Here is a 24630-nt window from a genome sequence, read left to right on the forward strand (position 1 = left end):
CACGCAACTGAATTCCCAGCTGCCCTTGGCTAGCGGGACGGTGCCCGACGCCCCGTTGGGCGAGAGGGGTTAAGCCCGGGGCCCCGTGGGAAGGAAGCATCAAGGGTAGGGGGTCGTGGGGGGGGGGAAGGGGTTGCTTCCAGAAAAAAGGGGTTTTTGTGTCTGGGGAAATAAGTTAGAAGTTTCTGGAGGAGGAAGAAAAGAACGCGTGAGAATTTGGACGAAAGAGTACATTAAGGGAAGTAGAGGCAGGCTGTGCACATGGCTGCAGGAGGGCAGGCTTTATGTGTTTTTTTTGGGGGGGGGCAGAATTGAGCTATCTGCCATGTGGTTGGCTAGTTAAGTATTATTTATTTGTTCCTTTGTTTGATGGGGGGGAGCAGCTGCCCTCCCCACCCCCTTTGGTTATGCCCATGGTTGTGCATCCAACAGCCCGCTGGAGGGGGGGGATGAGGGGCTTTGTTTTAAAAAGTGCTTCAGAAAAGGGAGAGTATCTTTGGGGAGGGAAAGAGGCTGGTCTCCCAGGAACAACAACAAAACTTAGTGCCATTGCCATGAACAGATGGGTGGAGCTCCTAGACCTGGAAGTAGACCTTTTATTTCTAGGGCCTCTATACGTGGTGTTTGGGATATGTAATGCCAGTAGAAGAAGAAAGAAAGAAAGAGGGTGTGGGGAGCCTCTCTTGGGCAGCAGGCCAAGCAGGCTTGTATGGAAGTGAGATCAGTAGCTCAGAAGCATGGTGGGGTGAACTAGAGGGCTTATTTGAACTTGCTAGGAGCAGGTCCAGTATTGCAGGCAGGAGTTGAAAGTGTTCTGGGGGGATTATAGACAGTTGTCATTGGAGGGGATATGCATACAGAAAAGGCATAGGCAGTGCTATTTTTCTAGAAAAAGAAGTGCCAGAACTCACTATGAATGCCTCCCTTGTTGTCTTACAATGGTAATGGCTCCCACCTGAGAGGTGCCAGAACTGAGTTCTGGTGAGTTCTGGCTGAAAAAAGCCCTGGGCATTGGAGTATAGGGAATTAACTAGTGCTGAGTTGCACTGCTCCCCTGATCTGATTAAGAAGGGTAGAATGGAAGGTGTATCTGAAAAAAACCCTGAATGGCACAAACTCAAATGTGTATTGTTAGGCTGAACACACCTGGCTTGTAGAGAGAGAGATGATGCTTCATGTGGGAACCGATGATGGGTCCTTGACAAAATGCTAGTGGAGTCTCAGCTATATACGGTATTTGGAAAAGGAACAGACTGTGTGGAATAATAATAATACAGGACAGGTACCATCTAGATACAGTCTACTCTAAAGAAGAAGAATAGTGTGTTGCAAAGGCTTTAGGAGAACTAAAATCCCAGGTACAGCTTGACTTTGCTCATTTGCTTCTGCTGCACCACTGCAGTAAGCACCTCCTCTCCATCTGTTCCAATGCTACCGTTTCTTCACATTCTTTGTCCTTCTTAGAACCGTAATGCCACAATCCTTGCCAGTCATGCAAAGCGTTCATTATTTTTGTATAGGAGCTGTGAAACTGAAGTATTTAAATGACAAAATGCCTTTTAATACAATATGCCTACTTGTACTTTTATCACTGTTTAAAAACTAATTTTGTGTAGATATTGGTAGATACAGATTCATTTTTGTTGTGACATTGAAAGTGAAGTATTCAATTTTGTTTGAATATATTTAGGCACTGGCATAAAAATGAATACAGCCAAATGAATAGCCAAAGAAATAATTAAATACAGTAGGAACATATAGTTCTTCAATTTGCTTAAGCAATCTTTTTTTCTGATTAAAATATTTTGGCTGCTAACTTGCCCTTCCATACAGTATGCAATTAAGTTCAACCAAAACTATCTCACAGTGATGGTTGCTAGACATTACTGGATTATGATTTGTTTTAAAAATTGGAATTTATATTAGTCAAAATAGAAATAGTGACATAACATAATCATTTATTTTTAATGTACCACATTCGTATCCTCTATCTTTCCTCCAAAGATACTGCCAAATGCTATCTTGACAAGCACCCTGTGCGGTTGCATAGCCTGAGAAATAGTGCCTGGCACAACGTCAATTTGTGGCTATCTGAAATTACATCTCTCCAGTCCTACAGAACAATGCTAGCCTATGCCCTGAGGGATGATGAGAGTTGCAGATCCACTGCCACACCTGAATCCCTTCTGGCTTCTGCTGTTCAGGGTAGACCGTGGGACAGGCTATTCTCTTGAGATTTTGCTGTACCAGTTTCAGGCTGGTACAGTAGAGAATATTTTTATATATGATCAACCACATATAAAGGGGAGGTAGATATTACTTCAAGGAAAAGTAAACATTCTTCTTGACTCATCCTGATGTTTGAGCAGATAAATAGGCACAGAACGCGACAGATTTGCCAGTTACCTTGTTTTAGTGGTGCAGCCAGGAAAAATGAAACTAAGCTTGAGATAATAATGTGTATTTATTCCTATACTTGATAATGTGGTGAACCAGTCATGCTGCATGGGGGAGGGCATGCACGTTTTGCTGGATAGGACTAGGAACTTCTGCCCAAAGTCCTGCCCTGAAGGCACCACTGCCCTACACCAGCACTTTGGGTGGAGGTTATGCATTTTTGTACACTAATGGAGCTCCCTCTTCCAAACCTTGATGAAGGTTAATGTTTTACTCAAGCTATGCAATCCAGAGAAATAGGAGTAAGCCATAGCACGGCTTGACAAAGGACGTTGGCATAAATTAGCAAAATAAGGTGACATTGAATTGGGAGAATTTGTTTCGGGACAAGTCTGGTGGAAGTCAAGGAGCGGTGTTTGGTAATGGGGCTTGGTTAAAATGGAAGAAATGCTGGGGGTGAATGACGTTTGGGGAGGCGAATGAGGTTTGGGCTAAGTGAGAATTGGGGGGGGGGAGTGAAGGGGAGGAGGCCATGCTGTTGGAAATACTGGGGTGCCATAAAAGGAAAAGGTTATTGGTCCTACCTTTTGCCTTTTAGCTCACATGTGAGTGCTCCTCAGGAGCTCAGAGTTTCAGCTATATATACATTTTAAATGGGTCTGTGTAAGTAGGCCAGAAGTCATGAAGGTTCAATAGTTGTTACGAGATTTTTTTAAAAAACTAGCTATACTAGTCACAACAAATGTTCTAGCCACAATTTACAGTCATACCTCGAGTTGAGCGTTACTTCAGGGTTTCGCTGCTCGCGCAGATGCTCAAAATCATGTCACGCGCGTGCGCGGAAGTGGTGAAACGCAGCACGCGCAGACGCATCGTCGCGTCTTGCGTTCCATTCGGGATGCGAACGGGGCTCTGGAACGGATCCCGTTCGCATCCCAAGGTACCACTGTATTGAAATCTGAAGAGGTGAAGCAATTTCTTTATTCTTGCACACAATTCTTCATACTCACTGATGATACCCCCAACTCTAAAATGTGAAATGACACTGCTGATAAAGTGAGAAACAGTGATTGGGTGGGTGCCTGAAGTGAGGAAAAATGAAGGGGCTGAGTTATATAATAAAAATTGGGAAAGAGGCATAGAAAGAAAGGTGTAGAAATAGGATTACAGATTTATCAGGCTTCTTGAGGAGTGCCCATCATCTTCATGCAAAATGGAAGTGGGAAGAAGCCAGGGGATTTGGAAAGAGCCAATAATTTTTTATTGCTGAACTATGCGTGGTGTAAACAAATGCCTGTACACTTCTAAACTGCCTTCCATCTAATTGTGATAATGAGCATCTCCAAACACAAAATGAGGGGGTGGCTGATTTTTGGGGTTATGAAATGCAGCAAGTTGTTAGGTAAGTTAGTATTATTGTAATATTACTACCTGGGGCAAGTACTTGTGGGATTTGGGGGGCGGGTACCATGTACCTGGGACGCGGGTGGCACTGTGGGTTAAACCACAGAGCCTAGGATTTGCTGATCAGAAGGTCAACGGTTCGAATCCCCTTGATGGGGTGCGCTCCTGTTGCTCGGTCCCTGCTCCTGCCAACCTAGCAGTTCGAAAGCACGTCAAAGAAAGCACGTCAAAGTGCAAGTAGATAAATAGGTACTGCTCCGGCGGGAAGGTAAACGGCGTTTCCGTGCGTTGCTCTGGTTTGCCAGAAGCAGCTTAGTCATGCTGGCCACATGACCCGGAAGCTGTATGCCGGCTCCCTCAGCCAGTAAACCGAGATGAGCGCCGCAACCCCAGAGTCGGCCACGACTGGACCTTTACTTTACCATGTACCTTGACTTGAGTGGTGGGATCAGCATTTGCTGTTTTGCCTCACACATCATCATGTCTTCGGCTGGGCCAGACTAGACAGGACAAAGCTTTACAAAAGTTAAATCTGCCTAATTTGGAACCACAAATTATTATTAGATATATAAGCAATCAGCCTAGTAATTTTTTTCCACAGACTAGTAAATTTTGCATACTTATTGACAAGTCATATGTCAACTTTATATGTTCTGAAGCTACTTTCAATGGTCACCAGTTTAGATGGTTTTAAAACAGGATTAACCAAATTCATAAAGCATAAGGCAGGGGTGCCCAAACTTTTTTCAGAGAGGGTCAGATTTGATGAAGTGAACATGCGTGGGGGTCGACCGAAGTTGCTGAGCTTTTTTAAGGATTTTACCTCAGGACATATACTGCCATGGGGCCTGGATTAAATCGACTGGTGGGCCAGATTAGGCCCCCCAAAATGGACTTTGGACATGCCCAGCATAAGGCTGTCAGTCATAATGGCAGAGGCAGCATGTTGCTGTATACCAGTTGCTATTGCATTAATATCCTGATTTTGGGCTTCTCATAGGGGCCACGGTTGTTAACAACGTGCTGGATTAAGCAGGTTTTTGATCTGCCAGGAGGGCTCTACTTATTTAATTTGTGTTAACAAATTCTCATATACAGCAAAACCTTGATTTATGTGCATTTACGGTAATTTGTATGTATTTAGCTTTACATGTGTGGCAAATATTTGAAAAAAATAAAAATAACAAGGGTATGGAAATGGGACAGGGTTCCAGGAAAAATTACTTTGGTAATCCCACCTGTCATTAAACCCAATGTGTTTTGGCTATACGCAATTTTGGCTTTAGGTGGTATCCCTGGAGCATAACCCCCACTTAAGTTGTAGCCTTAGTGTACTAAAATTTGGACTGTTTTTATTCTTTCCACATTGTTTATGGATTTATCTAACATAGACCCATTAGTCACTCTTTTTCTTATGAGAAAGTTTCTCCAAACCCTTGACCATTTAAATTGTCCATTTGGCACCAATTTTCAGCTATATTCCAGTGCCTCTTTCTGGCTATGGTGCTGGTTTGTGAGCTACAGGCAGTGCTGGGCAGAGATTACTTGGCTACCATACTGCATGCTCTCTCTTTTTTAATATAATTTTTATTGAACTTTCACTTTAAATAATAAACAATAATTTCCAATATGCGCCTACCAATCTCATTCCCTACTGCTCTGCCAAGTTTATGACTTCCCTCCATCCCGCCAACAAGCTTTCCCTTTTCAAATCTATATCTTACAGTTTAGTCTTATATTATGAAGTCTACATCGTAGGATTTATTTCAATCCTGCTAGTGTCTTCAAACTTCTACAGTTATTATTTATATAGTCAATGAATTTACTCCAGTCTCTTTGGAATTTTAGATCCATACTCTTTTAACTTCCAGGCTGGACTGCTGCAAGAAACTCTATGTGTGGCTGCCCTTGATGATTGGGAAATCTGGCCCAAAATGCAGTGACTGTGTCACTGATCAGGTAGACTGTTTGGAGCACATATAATTGGGTTTTAAAACAGCTGCTCTGGTTGCTAGTTTGTTTCAGGCCTAATTCAGGATGTTCATATTGATGTTTAAAGCTATAAACAACTTAGGCCTCAAATGTCTGAAATGCACCATCTATTCCAACAGACCCCATCAGGTGTTAAAAACAGGAAAGAAGCTCTCTTGATAGGTTCCACCACCCTCTGAAGTGTGGTGAATGGCAATGCAGGAGAAGGCTTTCTTTGTGGTAACTCCTAAATTGTGGAACTCCTTTCGCCACAGACGTGTGCCTAGCAGTTTCATTATACAGCTTCCATTGTATGCTGGGCTCATGTGTCTTTACCTTGGCCTTTGGCAGTTGAGGAATCTTTGTGGGACCCACCTCTTCTGTTTTGTTTAATCTATACAGAGCTGCTTTTGTCTGGTTTTGCTTTACAATCGTATAAGCTGTTTAACTTGCTTTTAAAGGATATGAAATTTTATGATCAGATAACTTAATAAGTATGACTGTGTATGCAGAACTACAAACAATACTTTAAATATGTCTGCACAATAAATTTATTTAGCTGCAGTATGATACTTTTTCCGATATTCTTTCTAATAATTTCTGACCTAGAGTTTCTTTTTTTCGGTCTTGCAACAACCTGATGTTCATTTGTATATTCCTGTAGAGTTAGTGTCAAGAGGGTCACTTTCTCTTGTCTTTTCCCCCCTTGCAGCTCTGGTAAAATCTAGATCAGAGTGAGCATCATTCAGGTGGTCTGTGGCATGTCTGTGGAAATACAATTAAAAATCATACAGAATTTAACGCAGCACATTACAATAAAATCCTAGGCAATTTTCAAGTATAGTTACTTATCTCCTTGGCTTGGGGGTTGCATAACTCCATACCTTCCAACATTTCTCTGATGAAAATAGGGACGTCCTAAGGAAAAGTGGGACATTCTGGCATCAAATCAGAAACTAGGACAGCTTCTGTAAATCCGGGACTGTTCGTGGAAAATAGGGACACTTGGAGCGTCTGCTTCCATCCATGAATAGAGCTATTCATATGCAGGTTGTCTGGAAGTGTGTTTGATGCCTGAAATTATCTAGCAGCATGGCGTTCCTCCTGATAATTGTACAGTGCGATTCATAATGTTAATGAGTAAAGGGTAGCCTACTGGTGTGACATCAGGATAGCTACCTTGTACCAAGCCAAACGTAGTAAGACAGAAATCCAAATATTCCCAAATTACAGGGAACCAGGCAGAGGGCCTTCTCAGTAGTGGCGCCCTCCCTGTGGAATGCCCTCCCACCAGATGGCAAAGAGAACAACAACTACCAGACTTTTAGAAGCCATCTGAAGGCAGTCCTGTTTAGGGAAGCTTTTAATGTTTGATGTATTAGAGTATTTTAATTAATTTTTTTTTGGAAGCCGCCCAGAGTGGCTGGGGAAGCCCAGCCAGATGGGCAGGATACAAATAATAAATTATTATTATTATTATTCTATCTTTTTGCGTAGAATTGTTTGTGGTTATCCTTCAGTAGATGCCCCCACCCACAGATGCTATGGTTTAAAACAGGCTTCCTCAGCCTCGGCCCTCCATATGTTTTTTGGCCTACAACTCCCATGAGCCCTAGCTAGCAGGACCAGTGGTCAGGGATGATGGGAATTGTAGTCTCAAAACATCTGGAGGGCCGAGTTTGAGGAAGCCTGGTTTAAAATTAGGAAATTTAATTCATACTGTCCACTGGTTTGTATCACATGGAATCATACTGAAGAGCTTGATGCTTCCTTTTATAAGGTTGGAAAGACTTTTAACCACAAGCCTGTCGTGCTTCCACCTGTCAATGTTTCGTGAGTAATATTGCCTTGGAACTCTGCGTTATAAGAGACAGTATAAATTAGCAGTAAAAAGATGAAGCCGGCAAGATTAACTCTTAAAATATGTTAATTTCTCAAGTAATCTGAGATTCAAGTCCTCCGGCCCTCTAGAGGGAGATGAAGCATGCATGCCTTTATCTGCAGTTTTTCCTCATTTTAACATGACAATTTGTCAGCCTGCCCTAGATGGAAATCTGTAAAGGCCTTAGGTAGGCCTTCATCTTTCTGAAGCCCTGGAGTGTCCTGTTCATTTATGTATGTTTCTTCTCCTCTGGAACCTTCAGCGCAAGCTGATTGCTTTCTATTTCTTCACTATTTCTGGTTGTATATTTGCTTACAGACTGCATGTTAGATGGTTCCTTTGTCTCCCTCTCCTGTACTGGATATTCTCTCAGAGGGATTTTCTATTAGGGATCTGTTCCTCCGGCAATGCTGCTTTGTAACACACTGCAGGCCTCAGCAGGTAAAAAGATGGTGATTATGCTCATACATTTTCCATTCAGCTTTCAGATTATGCTTGTTCAACTCTTTAGGAAACCGTGAATTGAAGTCTGCGGCCAGTTTATTTAAGAAAGATAGCTGAAATGCTTTGATGGTAGCGATATAAGATAAATTTTATATAACCACATATTGGGCAAAATTGATGTTAGTGGTAAATAATAGTAAACTCAAGTAAGCTCTCAAGTGAGATAAAAGGGGGGAGGGTATTCCTGTTCCTTTGTATTTCTTATGATCTTTAAAAACTCATCTATAAGAAACTGCATTCAAGATTAAGTTCTTTGATTTCTTTAGAAAGACCTATTTATGGAGACATTTCAAAAGTTCAGATATTCAAAAAGACACTGCTGTGGAAATATAGGAATAAGTAAATGCTATTAGCTATAGGGTTTATGGTGCCATAAGCTTTGTCAGATGTATGTATGAAGGGTGATTCGGAGGATTATATAATTTCATTGTGTGATTAACTTTCTTTTGGAAAACGAAGGAAATCAGGTTTTTAGACATTCAGCAATGAAAAAAAATATATATTACTCCTGACGTGTTCAAAGAGGTATATCGCTCTATAATTTAGAGCAGGATTACTAATGTTTAAAATACCGCATGGCTTATGTTGTTTTTTCTCATCCTAAAAAGTGACCTTCAGTGTCAGCACTAGTGCAGATTCATATGCTAATTTATTGTGGACTCTTGACTGCACTTGGATAAAACAGAATGCCTGGCAAAACTTCTTGCTGCAGTCCTGGGCTTATTTTACACAAATGTATAATAAGGTTAATTGTGCAGTACAGATATGTGCTATATGTTTAAGTGGCAAAACTGATAAAAGTTGTGTTACATAGGTGTATAGGCTACTGGGAGAATCATTTAGCAATATATCTCTGATTTCCCCTAAATGTTTTCCACAGTAATTTTTTTATTATCAAATCAGTGAAATTTATTATTTACTTTGAAACTTAGATCAACTTTGATTTTTACATTGTGGATTATGATGAAGCAGGAAAATCAGAAAATGCCTTATACCAGATCAGACCATTGACCCATCCAGCTAGCTATTGTTTACACTGAGTTGCAATTGCTCCCCAGGGTTTCGGTAAAAGGTAACGGTACCCCTGACCATTAGGTCCAGTTGTGGCCGACTCTGGGGTTGCGGCGCTCATCTCGCTTTATTGGCCGAAGGAGCTGGCGTACAGCTTCCGGGTCATGTGGCCAGCATGACTAAGCCGCTTCTGGCGAACCAGAGCAGCGCACGGAAATGCCGTTTACCTTCCCGCTGGAGCGGTACCTATTTATCTACTTGCACTTTGACGTGCTTTCGAACTGCAAGGTTGGCAGGAGCAGGGACCGAGCAACGGGAGCTCATCCCATCACGGGAATTCGAACCGCTGACCTTCTGATCAGCAAGTCCTAGGCTCTGTGGTTTAACCCACAGCGCCACCCGTGTCCCCCAGGGTTTTGGGGGGTGGTGGTGCATAAATATGGGATCTTTCGTGTGCATAGCGTATGCTCTACTACTGAGTTATCACCCATAAAAGTGAGAGGGAATGCACAGAGCAAGCAGTGTAAGAACATTCCTACAGAAGAAACTGCAACTTGCAATATAGACCCCTGGTTTTGCAAATACTTATATTTTTATTTCATGAAAAAAACCTTTTGAAATCAGTTGAATTCCTAACAGTAGCACAGTAAGGCTGTTTCATAATATTAGGCATACCATTTGTAAAAATGAGTGATTCTGCAATATATTTATTAACTTCAGTTCTAGTCCGCCCATCTATGTAGATCATAGGGCAGAGTAAGAGTACAAGTAGTATACTGTATATTATTATGTGGCCAGGAACAGTATGTAAAACCCTAAGTGTTTCCACCCACAAAGTTGTGTTCTGCAAGTTCACTGCTTTAACTAAACTGCATAGAATTCTTAATCAGTCAGACAGCAGAAGACGTGTTTACAATTATGTATGGAACAGAGTAGTCTACAAATGCAAATATTTTTGCTCTTCTCTCAAAAACCCTATTCAGATGACCAATGAATAAACAGAAGGGGGGTGGAATCAGCATCCATGTCTGTGGGGTCACTGTCGCCTCTTCTAATGTTCTTTATAGAGTGTCTCTGTGTTGTTCAAGTTACACAACAACTTTGGCAAAACGAACAAACCAGTTAGACCAATGTTCATTATGTCGAGTACCTTACGTAATTCGGCTTTCTGCTTATCATACACTATATTAGTAGCCTAGATTGCTTTCCATGTAGCCAGGAATAAAGGACTCTTAAACTCTTCCTTATGGAAAGCTCTGTGTAATTAAAAACAATTATACCAACTGAAGCTATTCTTCCAAAACTTGCTGTTGTGCCTATTTTATATACCTTGGAGGCAAAACATGATCAGGACGTTCCCTGCAGAACAATTTGAAATCACTGCCTGAGTTCATAAAGGCCCTGGAGCATCATAAATGGCACATTTGGCTAATCACCTTCCTCTTTCTCTGACCTAATTGCATAACTGAAGCCTATTGGCTGGAACTGTTCAGAAATGGCTTTCTTGATTTCAAACCACCACATTCTAACTGAAATTCCAACACAAACAGGGGATGGTCTCTTGATTGAGGGAACTTGATAATTGAGCTGGCTCTTGGGTCAGACGGGGGTCTTTCTGGAGAACTATCAAGATCTTTATTTCGCAGGCAAAGAAAGTAAAGTAAAAGAAGTAGGATAGAAAGTAAACAGTTGCTGGTGTGTGTGGCACTGTCTCTGAGGTGGTGGTACCTATAACTTTGTATGCCTTACTGTCTCAGCTTCAGGGATGTTTCCATAGCACAGTCGTCAGTGTCTGACAGTGAAGTAGAGTTGCTAAACTGTTATAACTAATTAATTGTTAATTTGGATTGGAATGGCGATTTCAAGAGGTTAAAGACATATTAATTAAGCAGATAATGTGCTAAGAGTCCTGCCCTGCTTTGCTATCTCTTATGATGTAACAAGTAATTTAAAACCTCCTGGTAACATGATGAGTGAGACTGAGGCTGTAAAGATTGCTGAGCTGCTGGCACTAAAGTGCTGCTAATTGGTTTGAAGAGCCTCTCTTTAGCCATGACTTTTTCTTCTTGCTGAAGAGACTTAAACTGCTCAGGAAGGAGCGAAGTGAACTGAACAAAGAAAGAAATGAGGTAATGTGTTTAACAGTGTTTTCCCTATTTCCCTGGACTTTTTCACCTGTGGCTGAAATATCAGAGAGATTAATGTCCTTATATATTGTAATTTGGTCAATTCTTCTATTGAGAATAGAGATATTTAATGATTGGCAAAAATGCAGGTCATACCTATCTGAGTTTACTTGGAAGTAAGTCCCACGGGTTTCAGTGGGGCTTATATAGAGAGAAGTGTGTAAAGGACTGCTGTTTATTTTTGATGTTTCTAGTATTTTCTGAGTTGATAAAGGAGTTTTCAAACACTTCACCTTATTAAAGGTACTGTAGGTAAAAGGTATCCCATAGAGAGAGGTAGTAAAAATTGAGTATGTTTAAATGACCAGCTTCCGATTGTTATGAGAATTGAGCTTTAGCATGTTAGAAATAATGGGTTGTAAAGCTGTGTTTATCCATTTTGCTTTCCAGTACTGATTTGCTTTAACATCTCATTTAGGGAAGGGGGGGGGGGTGCGAATTAGATGCAATAGCCACTGTTTCATTTTTATAAGCATGTGGAACTTTCCTCATCCACAGACGAGTTGAATTTTAAAATGAAAAAGGATGTATGGGCAAGGAGGGTAGAACCCTCTCCCTGCAGGCAGCTGAAATCCCATTCTGGAATTGTTGTTATCTGGGTGAAAAGAGGCAATGGGGACATTAGTTGTAGGCTTGGTTCTGTCTGCCCTGCTTGCTTTTGAAGTAGTTTCATAGTTCTGGGGCTACTGACCGTAATGACTATCTGGTGGATCAGTAAGACCTATAGATGATATTGTTAAGGATGTACTCATTGGAAAGCTGGCTTGCTTTAGAATTATGTCTACAATCTACAAACCCTATGTGTTGTGCTGACATAATTCCGTGACCAGTATCAGCACAAACAAACTGCTAGTCAGCTCTCGCAAATTCTAAGCAATCCTAGAAGCCATGGCCTGGAAAAACCACAGGCCAGTCACAGAGCCTCTGCCATGAGCTGCAATCATGTAATACCCACATTCCACTCAAAACTAAGGACAGCTCAGAGCCAACCCATTTCTATCAGCAGGAGGGGAATAGGTAGATTTTGCACAGTGTTTAGGCCATGCAGTAGTTTGGCTCATAGTTGTGCCTGTGATTGCAAGGGATAGGTTGCTTGAGTGTTTTGGAAACGTGTGTATACCTGTAGTGTGGTGCAATTGTAAAACACGCTCTAAAGAGTGTACCTTTTCTTCTCTTACATTATAAGCTTTAAGCTCTACTTCATCAATACCATAAAATCTTTGGTTTCTATACAGAGCTTGCCTATATTAGTTAACTATGTTTGTACAGCTTGAATGTACAGGTTTAACAGCATAAGCAGTGTAAAGTGGGTGTCCTTGGACATTGTGCTTGCATGAATCTTGTTGCATCTGTTTGAACGAGGTCACAGCTAAAAATGTAAGACAAATCTGCTTGATTAGGCCAATGGCCTATCTAGCCCAACATCTTGGTTGACCAGATGCCTGTGGGAAGCCCCCAAGTGGGACATGAGTGAAAAGTGGGACAAGTGGGACATGAGTGAAAAGCATTCTGCGTGCCTGCAATTCCAAGAAACTGGTATTTAGGGGCATACTGCCTCTGACATTGGAAGCAGTACATGGCCATCATAGCCTTGTCTATGACTGTATCCATGCCATGCATAATTTTATAAACCTTTATCATGTTTCCTCTCACTCACTTTTGCTTTAAATGAAAAAGACCCAAATGCTGCAATCTTTCCTCATGGTAGAGTTGTTTCATCCCTTTGATCATTTTGGTTGCCCTTTACTGAACCTTTTCCAACTCTCTTCTTAAGTCTTACAGTTCATGGTAAGACTTAAAGGAGAAACTTGTGCAAGCGTGGACGTGCAGATTAGCCTATAGGACAGCCCTTATGGAAGGTTACATGTTGACCCAACTGGTCTGCCTTTTCTTTCCCCTGCTGTTTTTTTCTTTCGGAGCAGGGAAGAGGATTGCCAGTACCAGGCAAGTTCATCTTCCATTTATGGTTTTTAATAAATAGATTTAATTCTGAATGCTTAAAAAAAAGTGAATTACAAGTATTTATACCACACCCCTTAAGCCTAAAATGGTTTCCAGGGTGTCTTGCAATGTAAAAACCAACAGCTAAAAACAGAGGTGGGTCACTTTTTCTTGAGAGCTGCATTCCTGGCCATAATCTATGGCCCCAACCAATAATATATTAGTGGGGCCATAGATGGCCAGGGACAAGCTGGAAGGTAAATAATGTTTTAATGGGGTTTGACTGCTGGCCCTGTCTCCACTGTAATAGTTTTGTGCTGTTTCTATGAAATCATGATTATCATAAGTGGAATAAATCATATTCCAAAGACAGTGACAGATAGGGCCACCCCATATTTTCTTTCTCTTGATCCTTCCCTTCCCAACATAAATTATGTTCCTGCACAGCACGTAGGCTTAGAAAACCCTTCCCACTTGCTGCAACTCCCCCCAAAATTTCCTGCTGGATAGCATACAGAGTGGTGGTGGGGGTAAAAGGTCACATTGGCACCACTGAGAGCTTCTTCTGCCCCCCCACCCCCGGCAATCCTACTTGGTGGGAAAGCAAGACTGAGATTTCTAGATTGTTTTGTAGTGTAGGGACAGTTTCTATAACTCTGCAAGGTCTCAGCCAAAGCAACATGCTGAACTAAATCTCTCTTATTCTTTTATTTGGCTTCTTATGTTTTAACTGTTTGTTGAGCCCTTCCCTGCAGAGCTAAAGCAGAAGCTTAGTTTATTTGATAGGCTGTTAGAATGGTTAAAGTTTAACTATATGGTGTTTACACAGTTTTGTTTCCATAGCCATTATGCATTCTATCTTGTACTAGTATGAGCTTGTATCTATACATAGCTAAGTTTTGCTCTCGGTGTGTTTTGTTTAATATAAGTGGTTATGGACCAAGCCTGCCCTTTGGGTCTCCTCCCACATGCATACCACAATCCCAGTACATAGCAGTCATGAAATACATCTCCTTCATCCCATGCAAATCATGAAAGAAAAGCTTCTGTTTTCATTCTGAGAGTACATTTTCTGCATTTTTGAAATAACATTACAGTATGGCTCCACTGGGTCTTTTTTGCTGTACCCTAAACATACACTGTTTTTGCAGTTTTTGTTTAACATAATAGCCAGCCTGAGTAAGAGTCCTTCAAAGCTATTTTATAACCTTTTGGTTAAAAAAAGGTGTTATCCTGTTGTTGTTGTTTTTAAAAAAATTATTATTCTAGTGGATGAGCACAGCTGGAAGCATTTCATAAATAGATCAGTTCTGTCTTAAGCCTTATTTTTTTAGCCTTCATCATTAAAAAATCATGAATTATTTTCCCAAAGTCATTTTCTCCAGGTGGCTTAACTTTTCTGGCACCCTGGAAGTGCGGCGTATACTTCACTGAAAGTTGTGCAGTTGGTTAAAAAAAAAAAAAATGTAATAAGATAAGCAGTAGTAGTTCATACTTTTCCAAAGCATTTATATATATATTTTCAGATGCAACACTTGACGAAGATTTTTTTCTGATGTGTTGTGAAGTAAGCATTTGATCTCATATACATTTTGCTTCTGCACATTCTTCAAGCAGCACTGGCTCCCACTGTCCCTGAGATAAAGATTTCCTTGACCATTATGGTGTTTGTCCAAATCGCTTGCTCTCTTACCCTTCTGCTTTTATCACATGTCAAACTACAAGTTCTACTTTAACTGCAAATGCACACTACCTCATCCAGAAACTCAGAATGTTGCTTGTTCTGATTTAACACTTCAAAAAAAATCTCCCAGAATTTGTATAATAAGTATAAACATGCAAGGAAGTAAGTTTCAAGCACGCTCTCAGCAAAGGAATAGGCAGTGTGGTGCCTGTGGGTACCTTTGCACCTGCCAGTAGCTCCTATAGCTCATTTGAGAATGTTTCAGTTCAGAAGGGACACATAGGTAATCTTGAAAGGGTTGCCCATCTTTTAGATCCAGCACTGGAGACCATGGTGTGAGATCTGTGACGTACATTACACTAAATTTAATGAATTAATATGTTTCAAGGGAAGTGCATGACTCTTCCTATTGATTTTAATTGATGTGATAATAAGGGAATGGCTGCTTACTTACACTGTAATCACACATAATATCTTCTACCCAGTGGAGTTCTTCTGAATGAGAGGAAGCACTATTACAGAAGGCGTGACGGCCAATTAAAATGATAGAGGCTTTCTGGGAAATATGTAACAATTGGGTGCTTGCATAAAATGTTGGGTTTGTTACTATTGAGGACTTTCTTGGAAGTTGCGCCCTCCCTGTGGAACGCCTTCCCGTCAGATGTAAAGGAAATAACTATGTTTTTAATTACTGAAATTTTTAATTATTGGAACATTATTGACTAATGTTTCTAATTATTGGAAGCCGGCCCAGAGTGGCTGGGGCAACCCAGTCATATGGGAGGCATGTAAATTCTTCTTCTTCTTCTTCTTCATCATCTTCTTCTTCTTCCCTGGGCTTTCTACAGATTTGTGCTTATGTTAATTTTAGGAATAAAAAATGAGGGTTGAAAAGTTTAATTTGTGCTTTAAATAATGAAATGTATGATTAATTGATCACATGGGCAGTTGTAACTAGAAAATATACATATTCTGGTTTGTTTGTAATACTATACTATTTTTCATATAATTTGAATTAGGTTAAAAGACAAAATTATGACACCACTTGGAGCGAATTATGTTATTTATAGAGGCAGTAGTTGCTAATACGGTTTTTATTAACTGAGGATCATATTAATTATGTGTTAATAGAATGTGCTATATTATGCATATAATTTTATTAATGCACTGAATTTTCATTTTAATATTTTTCTACAATTTGCCTATTCAGAGATGAGTTTTATCTTGCGGTCTGTTGAAATAGCCTCTATTGTGTTGTGCTATGAGTTCACACGGTTCTTAACTGCAGCAGCGGTGGGTAGTATTTTGGTACCATACAGGTGACTGCAAACTCATGGTTCTGGGCAGTTTTCAGACTTGATACTTATGTGTTGTATTTAAGCTGATTGCATTGACTGACATTAACTATTAATACTTTCTGTGATTCTCCCATCTATTTATCTCTTGAAAGTTGCACTTAGTGTTAAATAAGATGGAGCAGGCCCTATGAAATCATACGTGACTGATGTTGGAGTGACTTGTGCCCCATAAAATGACTTGTGAAATCTTGTGACTTTGTGGTGCAGAGTCCAGAAAAGTTCTGATGGAGAGTGAAACAAATGCTCCACCAAAATTCCAGAGGACAGGGAAGCATCCAGAAGGGATTCTACAATTTACTCTTGCTGTATGAAAGGAGCCTAGCACAGCATGTAGTTTTTCAGTGTGCTCAGAGGACAGTGAAATTGGCCATCTCCTAATTCTTGGCTGTGGAGAAGTCAATGGGATGCCTAGTGCATCAGAAGTTCTTCAGTGACTGCACCCGGCATGCAGGGAGCCTTGGAAAAGACAAGAGGAGTCCTGGGATGTCTCCCAGGCAGCACTTGGGCTCACTTCATCTGTTGAGGTTTATTTCATGTCAAGCAAGCAGCTACATTGAGCACTGGCCATTTAGTGGTCTGAAGACCTCCAGGCATAGTGGGGAGATGTAATTCTGGAATGGACCAGAAAGCGTCAAGTCTTGGGTCCTCTCTGGAAATGCATCTAACCCAATGGGGTAACTAGAACTTTGCCCCATCTCTTGTTCAGGGTACATTGTTTACATGATATAATAATGAACAATGTGATGTTGGAGTTTAAAATATCAGATAGTTCACATTGTTACTGGGCAGTGTTTATTTTTTATGTTCTGAATAACATATGTTGAAGTAATTCTTTTTGTTTGTCATTTCAGCTATGAAGTCTTACATTCCATTTTTCATTCTTCTTTGGAGCGCTGTCGGAATCTCAAGGGCTGCCAAAATCGTTATTGTGCCGCCAATTATGTTTGAAAGCCATCTGTATATTTTCAAGACCCTGGCCTCAGCCTTGCACGAGCAAGGCCACCAAACAGTTTTCCTTCTGTCTGAGGGCAGAGACATCCCTCCATCTAATCACTATAGACTGCAGCGTTACCCAGGAATCTTTAATACCAGCACCTCAGATGAGTTTCTTCAATCCAAAATGAGGAGTATCTTTTCTGGGAGACTAACAGCCCTGGAACTGTTTGACATTCTGGAACACTATTCCAAGAATTGTGACATGATTGTAGGCAACAAGAAGCTCCTGCATGCCCTGAAACAGGAAAAATTTGACCTGCTGCTAGTGGATCCTAATGAAATGTGTGGATTTGTTATTGCTCATCTTTTAGGGATTAAATACGCGGTTTTTTCCACTGGACTTTGGTATCCAGCAGAAGTAGGTGCTCCATCACCTTTAGCATATGTTCCAGAATTTAATTCACTTCTCACAGATCATATGAACTTGCTAGAGAGGCTTAAGAACACTGTTGTATACCTGGTTTCAAGATTTGGAGTCAACTTTTTGGTTCTGCCAAAATACGAAAGGATAATGCACAAGTACAATGTACAGCCAGCAAGGTCCATGTATGACTTGGTTCATGATTCTAGCCTGTGGATGCTGTGTACTGATGTAGCACTAGAGTTTCCAAGACCCACCCTTCCAAATGTTGTGTATGTGGGAGGAATCCTTACCAGACCAGCCAATCCTCTACCAGAAGTAAGGTTTGCAGAGTTTTTTTGTTTTTGTTTTTTACCTTTATGTATGATGATTTCGTATAATTACTGTTTTATACTCTGTTTTTAAACTTACTAATATTTTTCTGTGGCTTCTCAAGATCACAGAACGGGTGTATTTTGTAATAAGGTTTCATATGCTCACTTATTTCTAGGACTAGTGCACAGATTGCTAGACTGGCAGATAACACCTCAACTATTTAATCATAATGAATTTTAGTCTGGAGGTTATTAGGCAAGAAACAAGGAGCAAATTTATCTATCTGTGATTGTAGCAGATAACATACTTGTGACGGTTCTTAATCTCCTAAGTGAGAAACCAGCCAACATCCAGGTATACAGCAGAAATGTGCAATCTTGTCTCTGAGGCTGCAGATGGCAGAGCCTGGTGGATTGGGGACTGCATAGATAGAAATGCATGCACACAGGCAGGCAGAGTGCACAAAATGCCTATTTCCGTTCTGATTAGCAGCAAAGGAACGGATATTTTCTCCGCTGCCCAGCTGATGGCTCATTGGCTGGGTAGTGGGGAAAGATGGGCATGGATCCCCAAGGCTTTGTGGAGCATACAGAGAGCAGCAGCAGCTGGGTTTGGATAGCCTACATATGGTAGACAGTGAGCCTATGACAGAGTGGTGATTTAAATGCCACAGTCCACAGTTACTTTAGCTGTACACAAGGGTTTGCATGCTCCCAAATGGACTTGAGGTTTTTGAACTAAAGAATTCAACATCTTAAATTCCCGAAAGGGTTTGAGAACTAATTCGAGTTGGTTCAGGCTTGCAAAAACATTTTCAAGGGGCTATCCTGTCCTGTCCTGTTCATTGTACACACTCCTCTTCTCTCTCCACTCTGAATGATTCTTCATTGTGCCCCCCACCCCACCCGCCAATATGCCTGTCCTCTTTATCATGTGTACTTTATTCCTTTCTCCATCCCATCTGAATGGCAGCTGCTGGTCTTCTGCCCTCTGGATACTTCTTCAGGTATTATTAGTGGTGGTTTCCCACTACGTATTTTGTTCCAATTTTATCTTGGGGAAGTTTTGTTATTTGGTAATACTCTTTAGGGAGAGTTTTGGGTTTTGTGACTGTGTAATGCATTGTACACGTTATCCCTTGAGAGTCCTGATTTAAACATTTAGTGTTAGTATAATCTGTGGAACCCAGAGTAAATAGGAATACTCTTGTAGATAATTCTCACAATTCTCATTATTTATTTATCTTTTATTTCATAAAATTTATACCCTCCTTAATTTTAGAAAAAACCTCAAAGCAGGTTATGAAAAAGATAAAAGAATAAAATTATCACCAAAAAATTTACACCCATAATTTGAAATATGCGGAAAGTTAAAACCACAGCAGATTAGACTAAAACAAATGAACAAATTTGTTACTAACAAATTCATACTAACTTTCTAAGCATCTGGGTAGGCTTGTCTAAATAAGAATGTTTCCAGCAGGCACCAAAATAGAATGTTAAAATTATGATTAGGAAAAGTAGAAAAGAGGCATAAAGAATGAAGGAAAATGCAGCCACCCAAATTTTAGCTAAAAGACTATAATCCCATCTCTACGTACATGGGAGTAAGCCTCATTGAACTTGGTCATAGAAAGAGTATCAGTGTGTTCAGCATTATTCTCAGCATCAACTCACTCATTTTTAATAGGATATTTTGCTATGAAACATTTTAGTTGAATAATCTTTATGCATATGCATAAAAAGCTATTTTTGTTCAGTTTAAGTAATATGTAGAGTTGCTCAGATTTGTTCTGTACGTTCTGTTCGTCTTGCCTTCTGAATTAAGTACAGTGATCAATTTTCAGTGGGGTTTTTTCCTTAAAAAATTGCATGTTATGAATGCAAGCCTAATGAAATCACACACACATACATTTGTGCTGTAACTTTATGTGCATTTGCACTTGTGTGAATTGGTGACCTGTAAGAGGGAAAATGGTTTAAATTGAAAACTGACAAATCTCCGCTCTTTCTCAAAGTCAAAGTCATGAACTGAGGATTGAAGCATTGCTTGCCAGTAGTGCATATGAGTATGTATGCACCTGTGGACGAAGTCCAGCTCAGGCATGAGAGACTCTCTCTTGCTTTCTTCTTCATTCTCCTTGTATGAAAGAAGAGCCATTTTAAGACAGTACTAGCAGCTGTCTCCCAGAAAGTTTTCAGGAAGGAACAGAAAGTACCACTTCTTTCCTCTCAAGAAAACGTGGTAAGAAAGGAGAAAGTGCTTCCCCTCTCCCCCTGTTTGTGCATTTATAGGGCGTTGCAGTAGTGACACACTACTTGTATGTTCTGCAAAATGGCAAATATCTCTCCATTCCCTGAAGCTCATACCAATAACAAACTTAGCTGGTCTCTAAGGTGCTGCTGGAAGGATTTTTAATTATTATTAAATAACATAGTGAGGGTGCAGGAAGCAGCTTTTCATAACCTAAAAATAATGCAGTATATATTAGGTTTTTGGCCTTTCCGATTTGCAAACACCGGTCATAATTTCCTTTATTCCTTCCTTCTCTGTGCTTAAGAAATGTGAAATGTTTCTTGTTAGATAGTCAGTTTTTCTTTTTCTCAAAAATCCTGGTGATTAGGTTATCTGGTAGAATTTCATAGATGGAAGTTCATAGATGGAAAGCGTTTACAGGGATGATGAGAACTGTCTTTTACTGAGCCAGGCTCAGTTTTCTCTTGGTCAGTATTGTGTAGCCTGACTGGAAGTGGCTTTTCCAAATGGGGCCTTTCCTACTTGGAGATGCTGTGGATTGAACCTGAGATCTTTTGCAAGGAAAGCATGTGTGCTCTGCCACTGATCTACAGCCATTCTGCCTACCCCATTGCAGCTCAGGGAGAATAAGTTGTAATGTTGAGTAATGAAATGTAATTTTAATTGTTATTGTTGTATCATGAACAATAATTTAAGAACCTGTAGTTCATTCCTCCCTGACTTTAAACTAATCTTCTTCATTTCTAAGGGGAGGAGCTCTTACTATTGTATCACTGCTTTGAATGAAATGCATATTTCATATTGGTAGTGATGCTTCTTTTGAGCTAAGAACTGCCAGTTTTAGGTAGAGAATGCGACAGAATGCTCCCCCAAATAAGAAGCTATTTGCATGTAGAAAAATGAGTGTTGGGGATTCAAGTAGGGATTTCTATTACCAGTGAACAATACAATTCTGAGTAGTTTTGGAATTAGTTTTACCGCATGAAGAGCCACTGATCTGTATTTGGCTCAATTCATGCAAATTTAAAGCGATGATATGAAATTTGGAAATATTGCCCAAACTATTGTGAATTGGTTTTCAGGTGTTTGTGAATTAATCTGGTGTTTAGAATTTGGGCAGTCAGGTTTCTTTTTCCGCTGATGGTTATACTTGTAACAGCTATACAGTGGTCCCTCGGGTTAAGAACTTAATTTGTTCCGGAGGTCCATTCTTAACCTGAAACTGTTCTTAACCTGAAGCACCACTTTAGCTAATGGGGCCTCCGGCTGCCACTGTGCTGCCGCCGCACAATTTCTGTTGTCATCCTGAAGCAAAGTTCTTAACCCGAGGTACTATTTCTGGGTTAGCGGAGTCTGTAACCTGAAGCATCTGTAACCTGAAGCATCTAACCCAAGGTACCACTGTAGTAGATTTGGGACACACTGTGCAGAGGTTAGCAGGGAGGAGGCTGTGCTGTCCTACACCTCTCCTTGCTTTCTCCAGCAATGGTGGTCTCACAGTTAGAGGCTGACCCAGAAATGGGGCACTCTCGCCATTTGGCAAGTGAAGGGAGCAAGGAAGGCGGGGGATTAGCTCACTTCTCCTTTGACAGCACTGCAAATTGGAGCGGCACTTGCTGTTGCTTCTGGCAGGCACAGTATGTGCACGAGAGCTCTAAATATATATATATATTTAATAATATTTATTAGATATTTTATAATTATAAAAAGAAAAAGCAATCAAAAAGAAACAATACATGGATTCAACAAACAATACATCAACAATAAAAAAATAAAAAGAAGAAAAATGCACATCCTTCTTAGATAAAAGTTGTAGCAACAACATGTACCATCATGTTGAGGTGCTTTGAAACTCCATTGCTCATACAAATGTTACAGACATTGGATAGACTTAGTATATATTCTCAGACTGATTTAAGAATTATTTTTATAGATTTATGTGAAACATTGCATCTAAAAATTATTATTTTTAAGCAAATGCATTCTCCTAGAATATCCTCCACTGATTTTCCAGAAAGCATTTATGATGGGGTAAAAGCTTTTTAAATGTAGCCTTTTATATAGTATTTGTAACAAAACTTCAATAAACTTAATTTTACCTACTAATAAGGTAGCTCATCTTTCAGTTTTTTTCTAAATAATTATTTTATAAATTATGTATTCATGGCTTGTACAGTAACATCATCAAGATATATTTTTGTGAATTGATGATTGCTCACAAAAGTCTTGGGCAAATAGGCGCTGATGCTTCTGCATATTTGATTCCAACAGCTGAACAGGGAGAGAGCTGCAGACACTGAAACCAAGTTATGTTTGTATTTATGTGTTTTGTTTATCTGAAACAAAGCTCAGTATTAGGCACCACTGGTTACTGCCAGCTGGGACCTCACACTATAGTCACAGCTGTGCAGAATAGCTAGCTAGAAAAACCAAAGAGAACAAAGATCACACAGTACTGTAAATACAATACCATATCTGTCTGATATCTTGTATTTTTTATATAAATACTAAAATGGTTAAAGCAAAACTGCAGGGAGCACTTTAGTAGTGCTAATTCACACGCTTGAAACCCTCTCCTAAAGTGTATGACCTTCCATAAGAATATGAATTCATGTGATTTGACATAATGTTTTGTCCTTGCAACAGTTTCCTAAATGGAACCTGATTTTTTGGAAATGTAGCTGAAGTTTAGGTTTAAAATATAGCTAATACTCATTTCCAGATTAGAACCTGCTCTGAAGAAAGATCTGTGTATGCAGAATGGTACTAACTTAATAGCCCATGTTTCTATTTCGTTAGTGAAATGTTATCAGTGTTAGGAGGCATGTCCACTAATCAACTTAACTCAGTTCCATTGCTGATAGGGATAAAATATAGTTTGATATGATTCTTACCTTAGAACAATATTCTGGATTTTAATTCAAATGACTTTGATGGAACTTTTGACCAGGGCAACATCCACATTTCCCTTCTTTCCCTTCTTTGTGGTTCCCTTTCAAATCCAGTTCAGATTTATGAGACCAGTTCTGATGGGCACGGTTGAAACAAAAATGTCAGGTAGGTAATATTGATGTAAAAGTGCCAATAACTAGGCCTTTGGTTGGTCTGTTTGACATCCTATACCCTTTTAAAATGCGGCTCTTTTTTGGGGGGGGGTTATTGGGTTGTTGTTTTTATTCTGATTATATATGTTGTGATCTTTTCTGTGAACTGCCCTGAGACCTCCGGATATAGGGTGTTATATAAACTCAATAAATTGGTAATAATACTACTACTAATAATAAAGCATGAAAAGGAATATAAGTTGCCTTCATACTGCCCTGGGCTTTCTGAAGTGAAGACTAAAATAAAGATCAAAGGCCTGCAGCCAAAGATTTGACTGAGAAGTTCCATCAGTATATGAAATTGAGTCCCCATTAGGAGCAGTCACTTCTTAGGATTCCCTGGGCCCAGCCACCAACCTACAAAATTTCCCTCACAGGGAGGTGGGGTTTGGGATGGGTTGATTGGGTGGAGGAACTTGTAAGGCCACAGTTCACCTCCAGTCTTCACAGGAGCAAGTTGCCCTCTTGAAGCTTTCCGTGGTGCTGTCCTGCATCATGAGTACATGCTATAGGCATTCGGAATATCTAGCCTTGTACTACTGTTAGAGAAAGATGAGCACGTGCCAGTCAGTTCTGCCTTCTAGCTGTCGTCATACAAGGCTTCACTTACATAAATACAATACATTTTAGATGGACCTCACCTGTGATTTTACAATTGGACTTTTTTATATAGTGCTTCTGCTGTGTAAGGTGCTTTGCAGAGTGCAGGAGGGCAGTTCCTGCCCTATAATTTGACACAGGAGAGTGGTAAGGAGTGGCAAGTTGGTGGAAAAGGAGAAGCAAATGTCATTTGAAGACAGGGAAATCAGAATGAGGAGAGGAGGATGTAAGGCTGTGGAGGACTTTCAGCATAAGAACAAGAAATTTGTGCTGGATTCAGGAGTGGGCAGGAAGCCAGTATAGAGATTTGAAAAGGGGCAGAACAGGCATCATGGCTAGTATCCATGAAAGAGGTGAATGGTTTTGCCTGTAAAGTGCTGGGGGACGGGGGGACGGAGAAGCCTCCAATAAGTCAACGGAAGATCATAAAAGCAAATATTGTAGAATTTAGTTCAAGAGCTGACTGTAATATGAACTGGAGTTTTCACCAAGGGAATAGAGAGGAAGGGCCAGATTTTTGCCATGCTGTAAACACAGAAGCATTGTGACTTCACAGCAAAATATAGGGGAGAAAAGAGACAGATAAAAGGTTTGTGTCTATACAGCAGGGTGACAGGAGACATTGTCGACTAATAAGTAGAAAGTACAATGAGAGAAGGG

General features: G+C 40.2%; 1 protein-coding gene and 1 long non-coding RNA gene across 8 annotated transcripts in view; one reads left to right on the plus strand and one right to left on the minus strand.

The window, feature by feature from the left end:
* Positions 1-24630, plus strand: part of UGT8 (UDP glycosyltransferase 8) — a 34943-nt gene that overhangs the window by 1493 nt on the left and 8820 nt on the right. For 2 of the 7 annotated variants that reach the window (XM_083457369.1, XM_083457366.1), the window contains exon 2: positions 17190-18013. In XM_083457369.1, coding sequence (XP_083313495.1) covers positions 17192-18013 — 822 coding nt within the window. In that variant the 5' untranslated portion in view covers positions 17190-17191. Of the gene's footprint in view, positions 1-34; positions 209-7435; positions 7553-7642; positions 11299-17189; positions 18014-24630 lie in introns of those variants that run through there. The other 5 variants (XM_083457372.1, XM_083457371.1, XM_083457367.1 and 2 more) reach the window with 5 other exon arrangements.
* Positions 6306-10620, minus strand: LOC310685443. The gene is made up of 2 exons (XR_014515265.1): positions 10499-10620; positions 6306-6537 (listed from the first exon to the last, which is right to left on the minus strand). It is a non-coding gene; the product is annotated as an uncharacterized lncRNA (long non-coding RNA).

This window comes from Podarcis tiliguerta (assembly GCF_965153285.1).
Source record: "Podarcis tiliguerta genome assembly, chromosome: 9".
Lineage (NCBI taxonomy): Eukaryota > Metazoa > Chordata > Lepidosauria > Squamata > Lacertidae > Podarcis > Podarcis tiliguerta.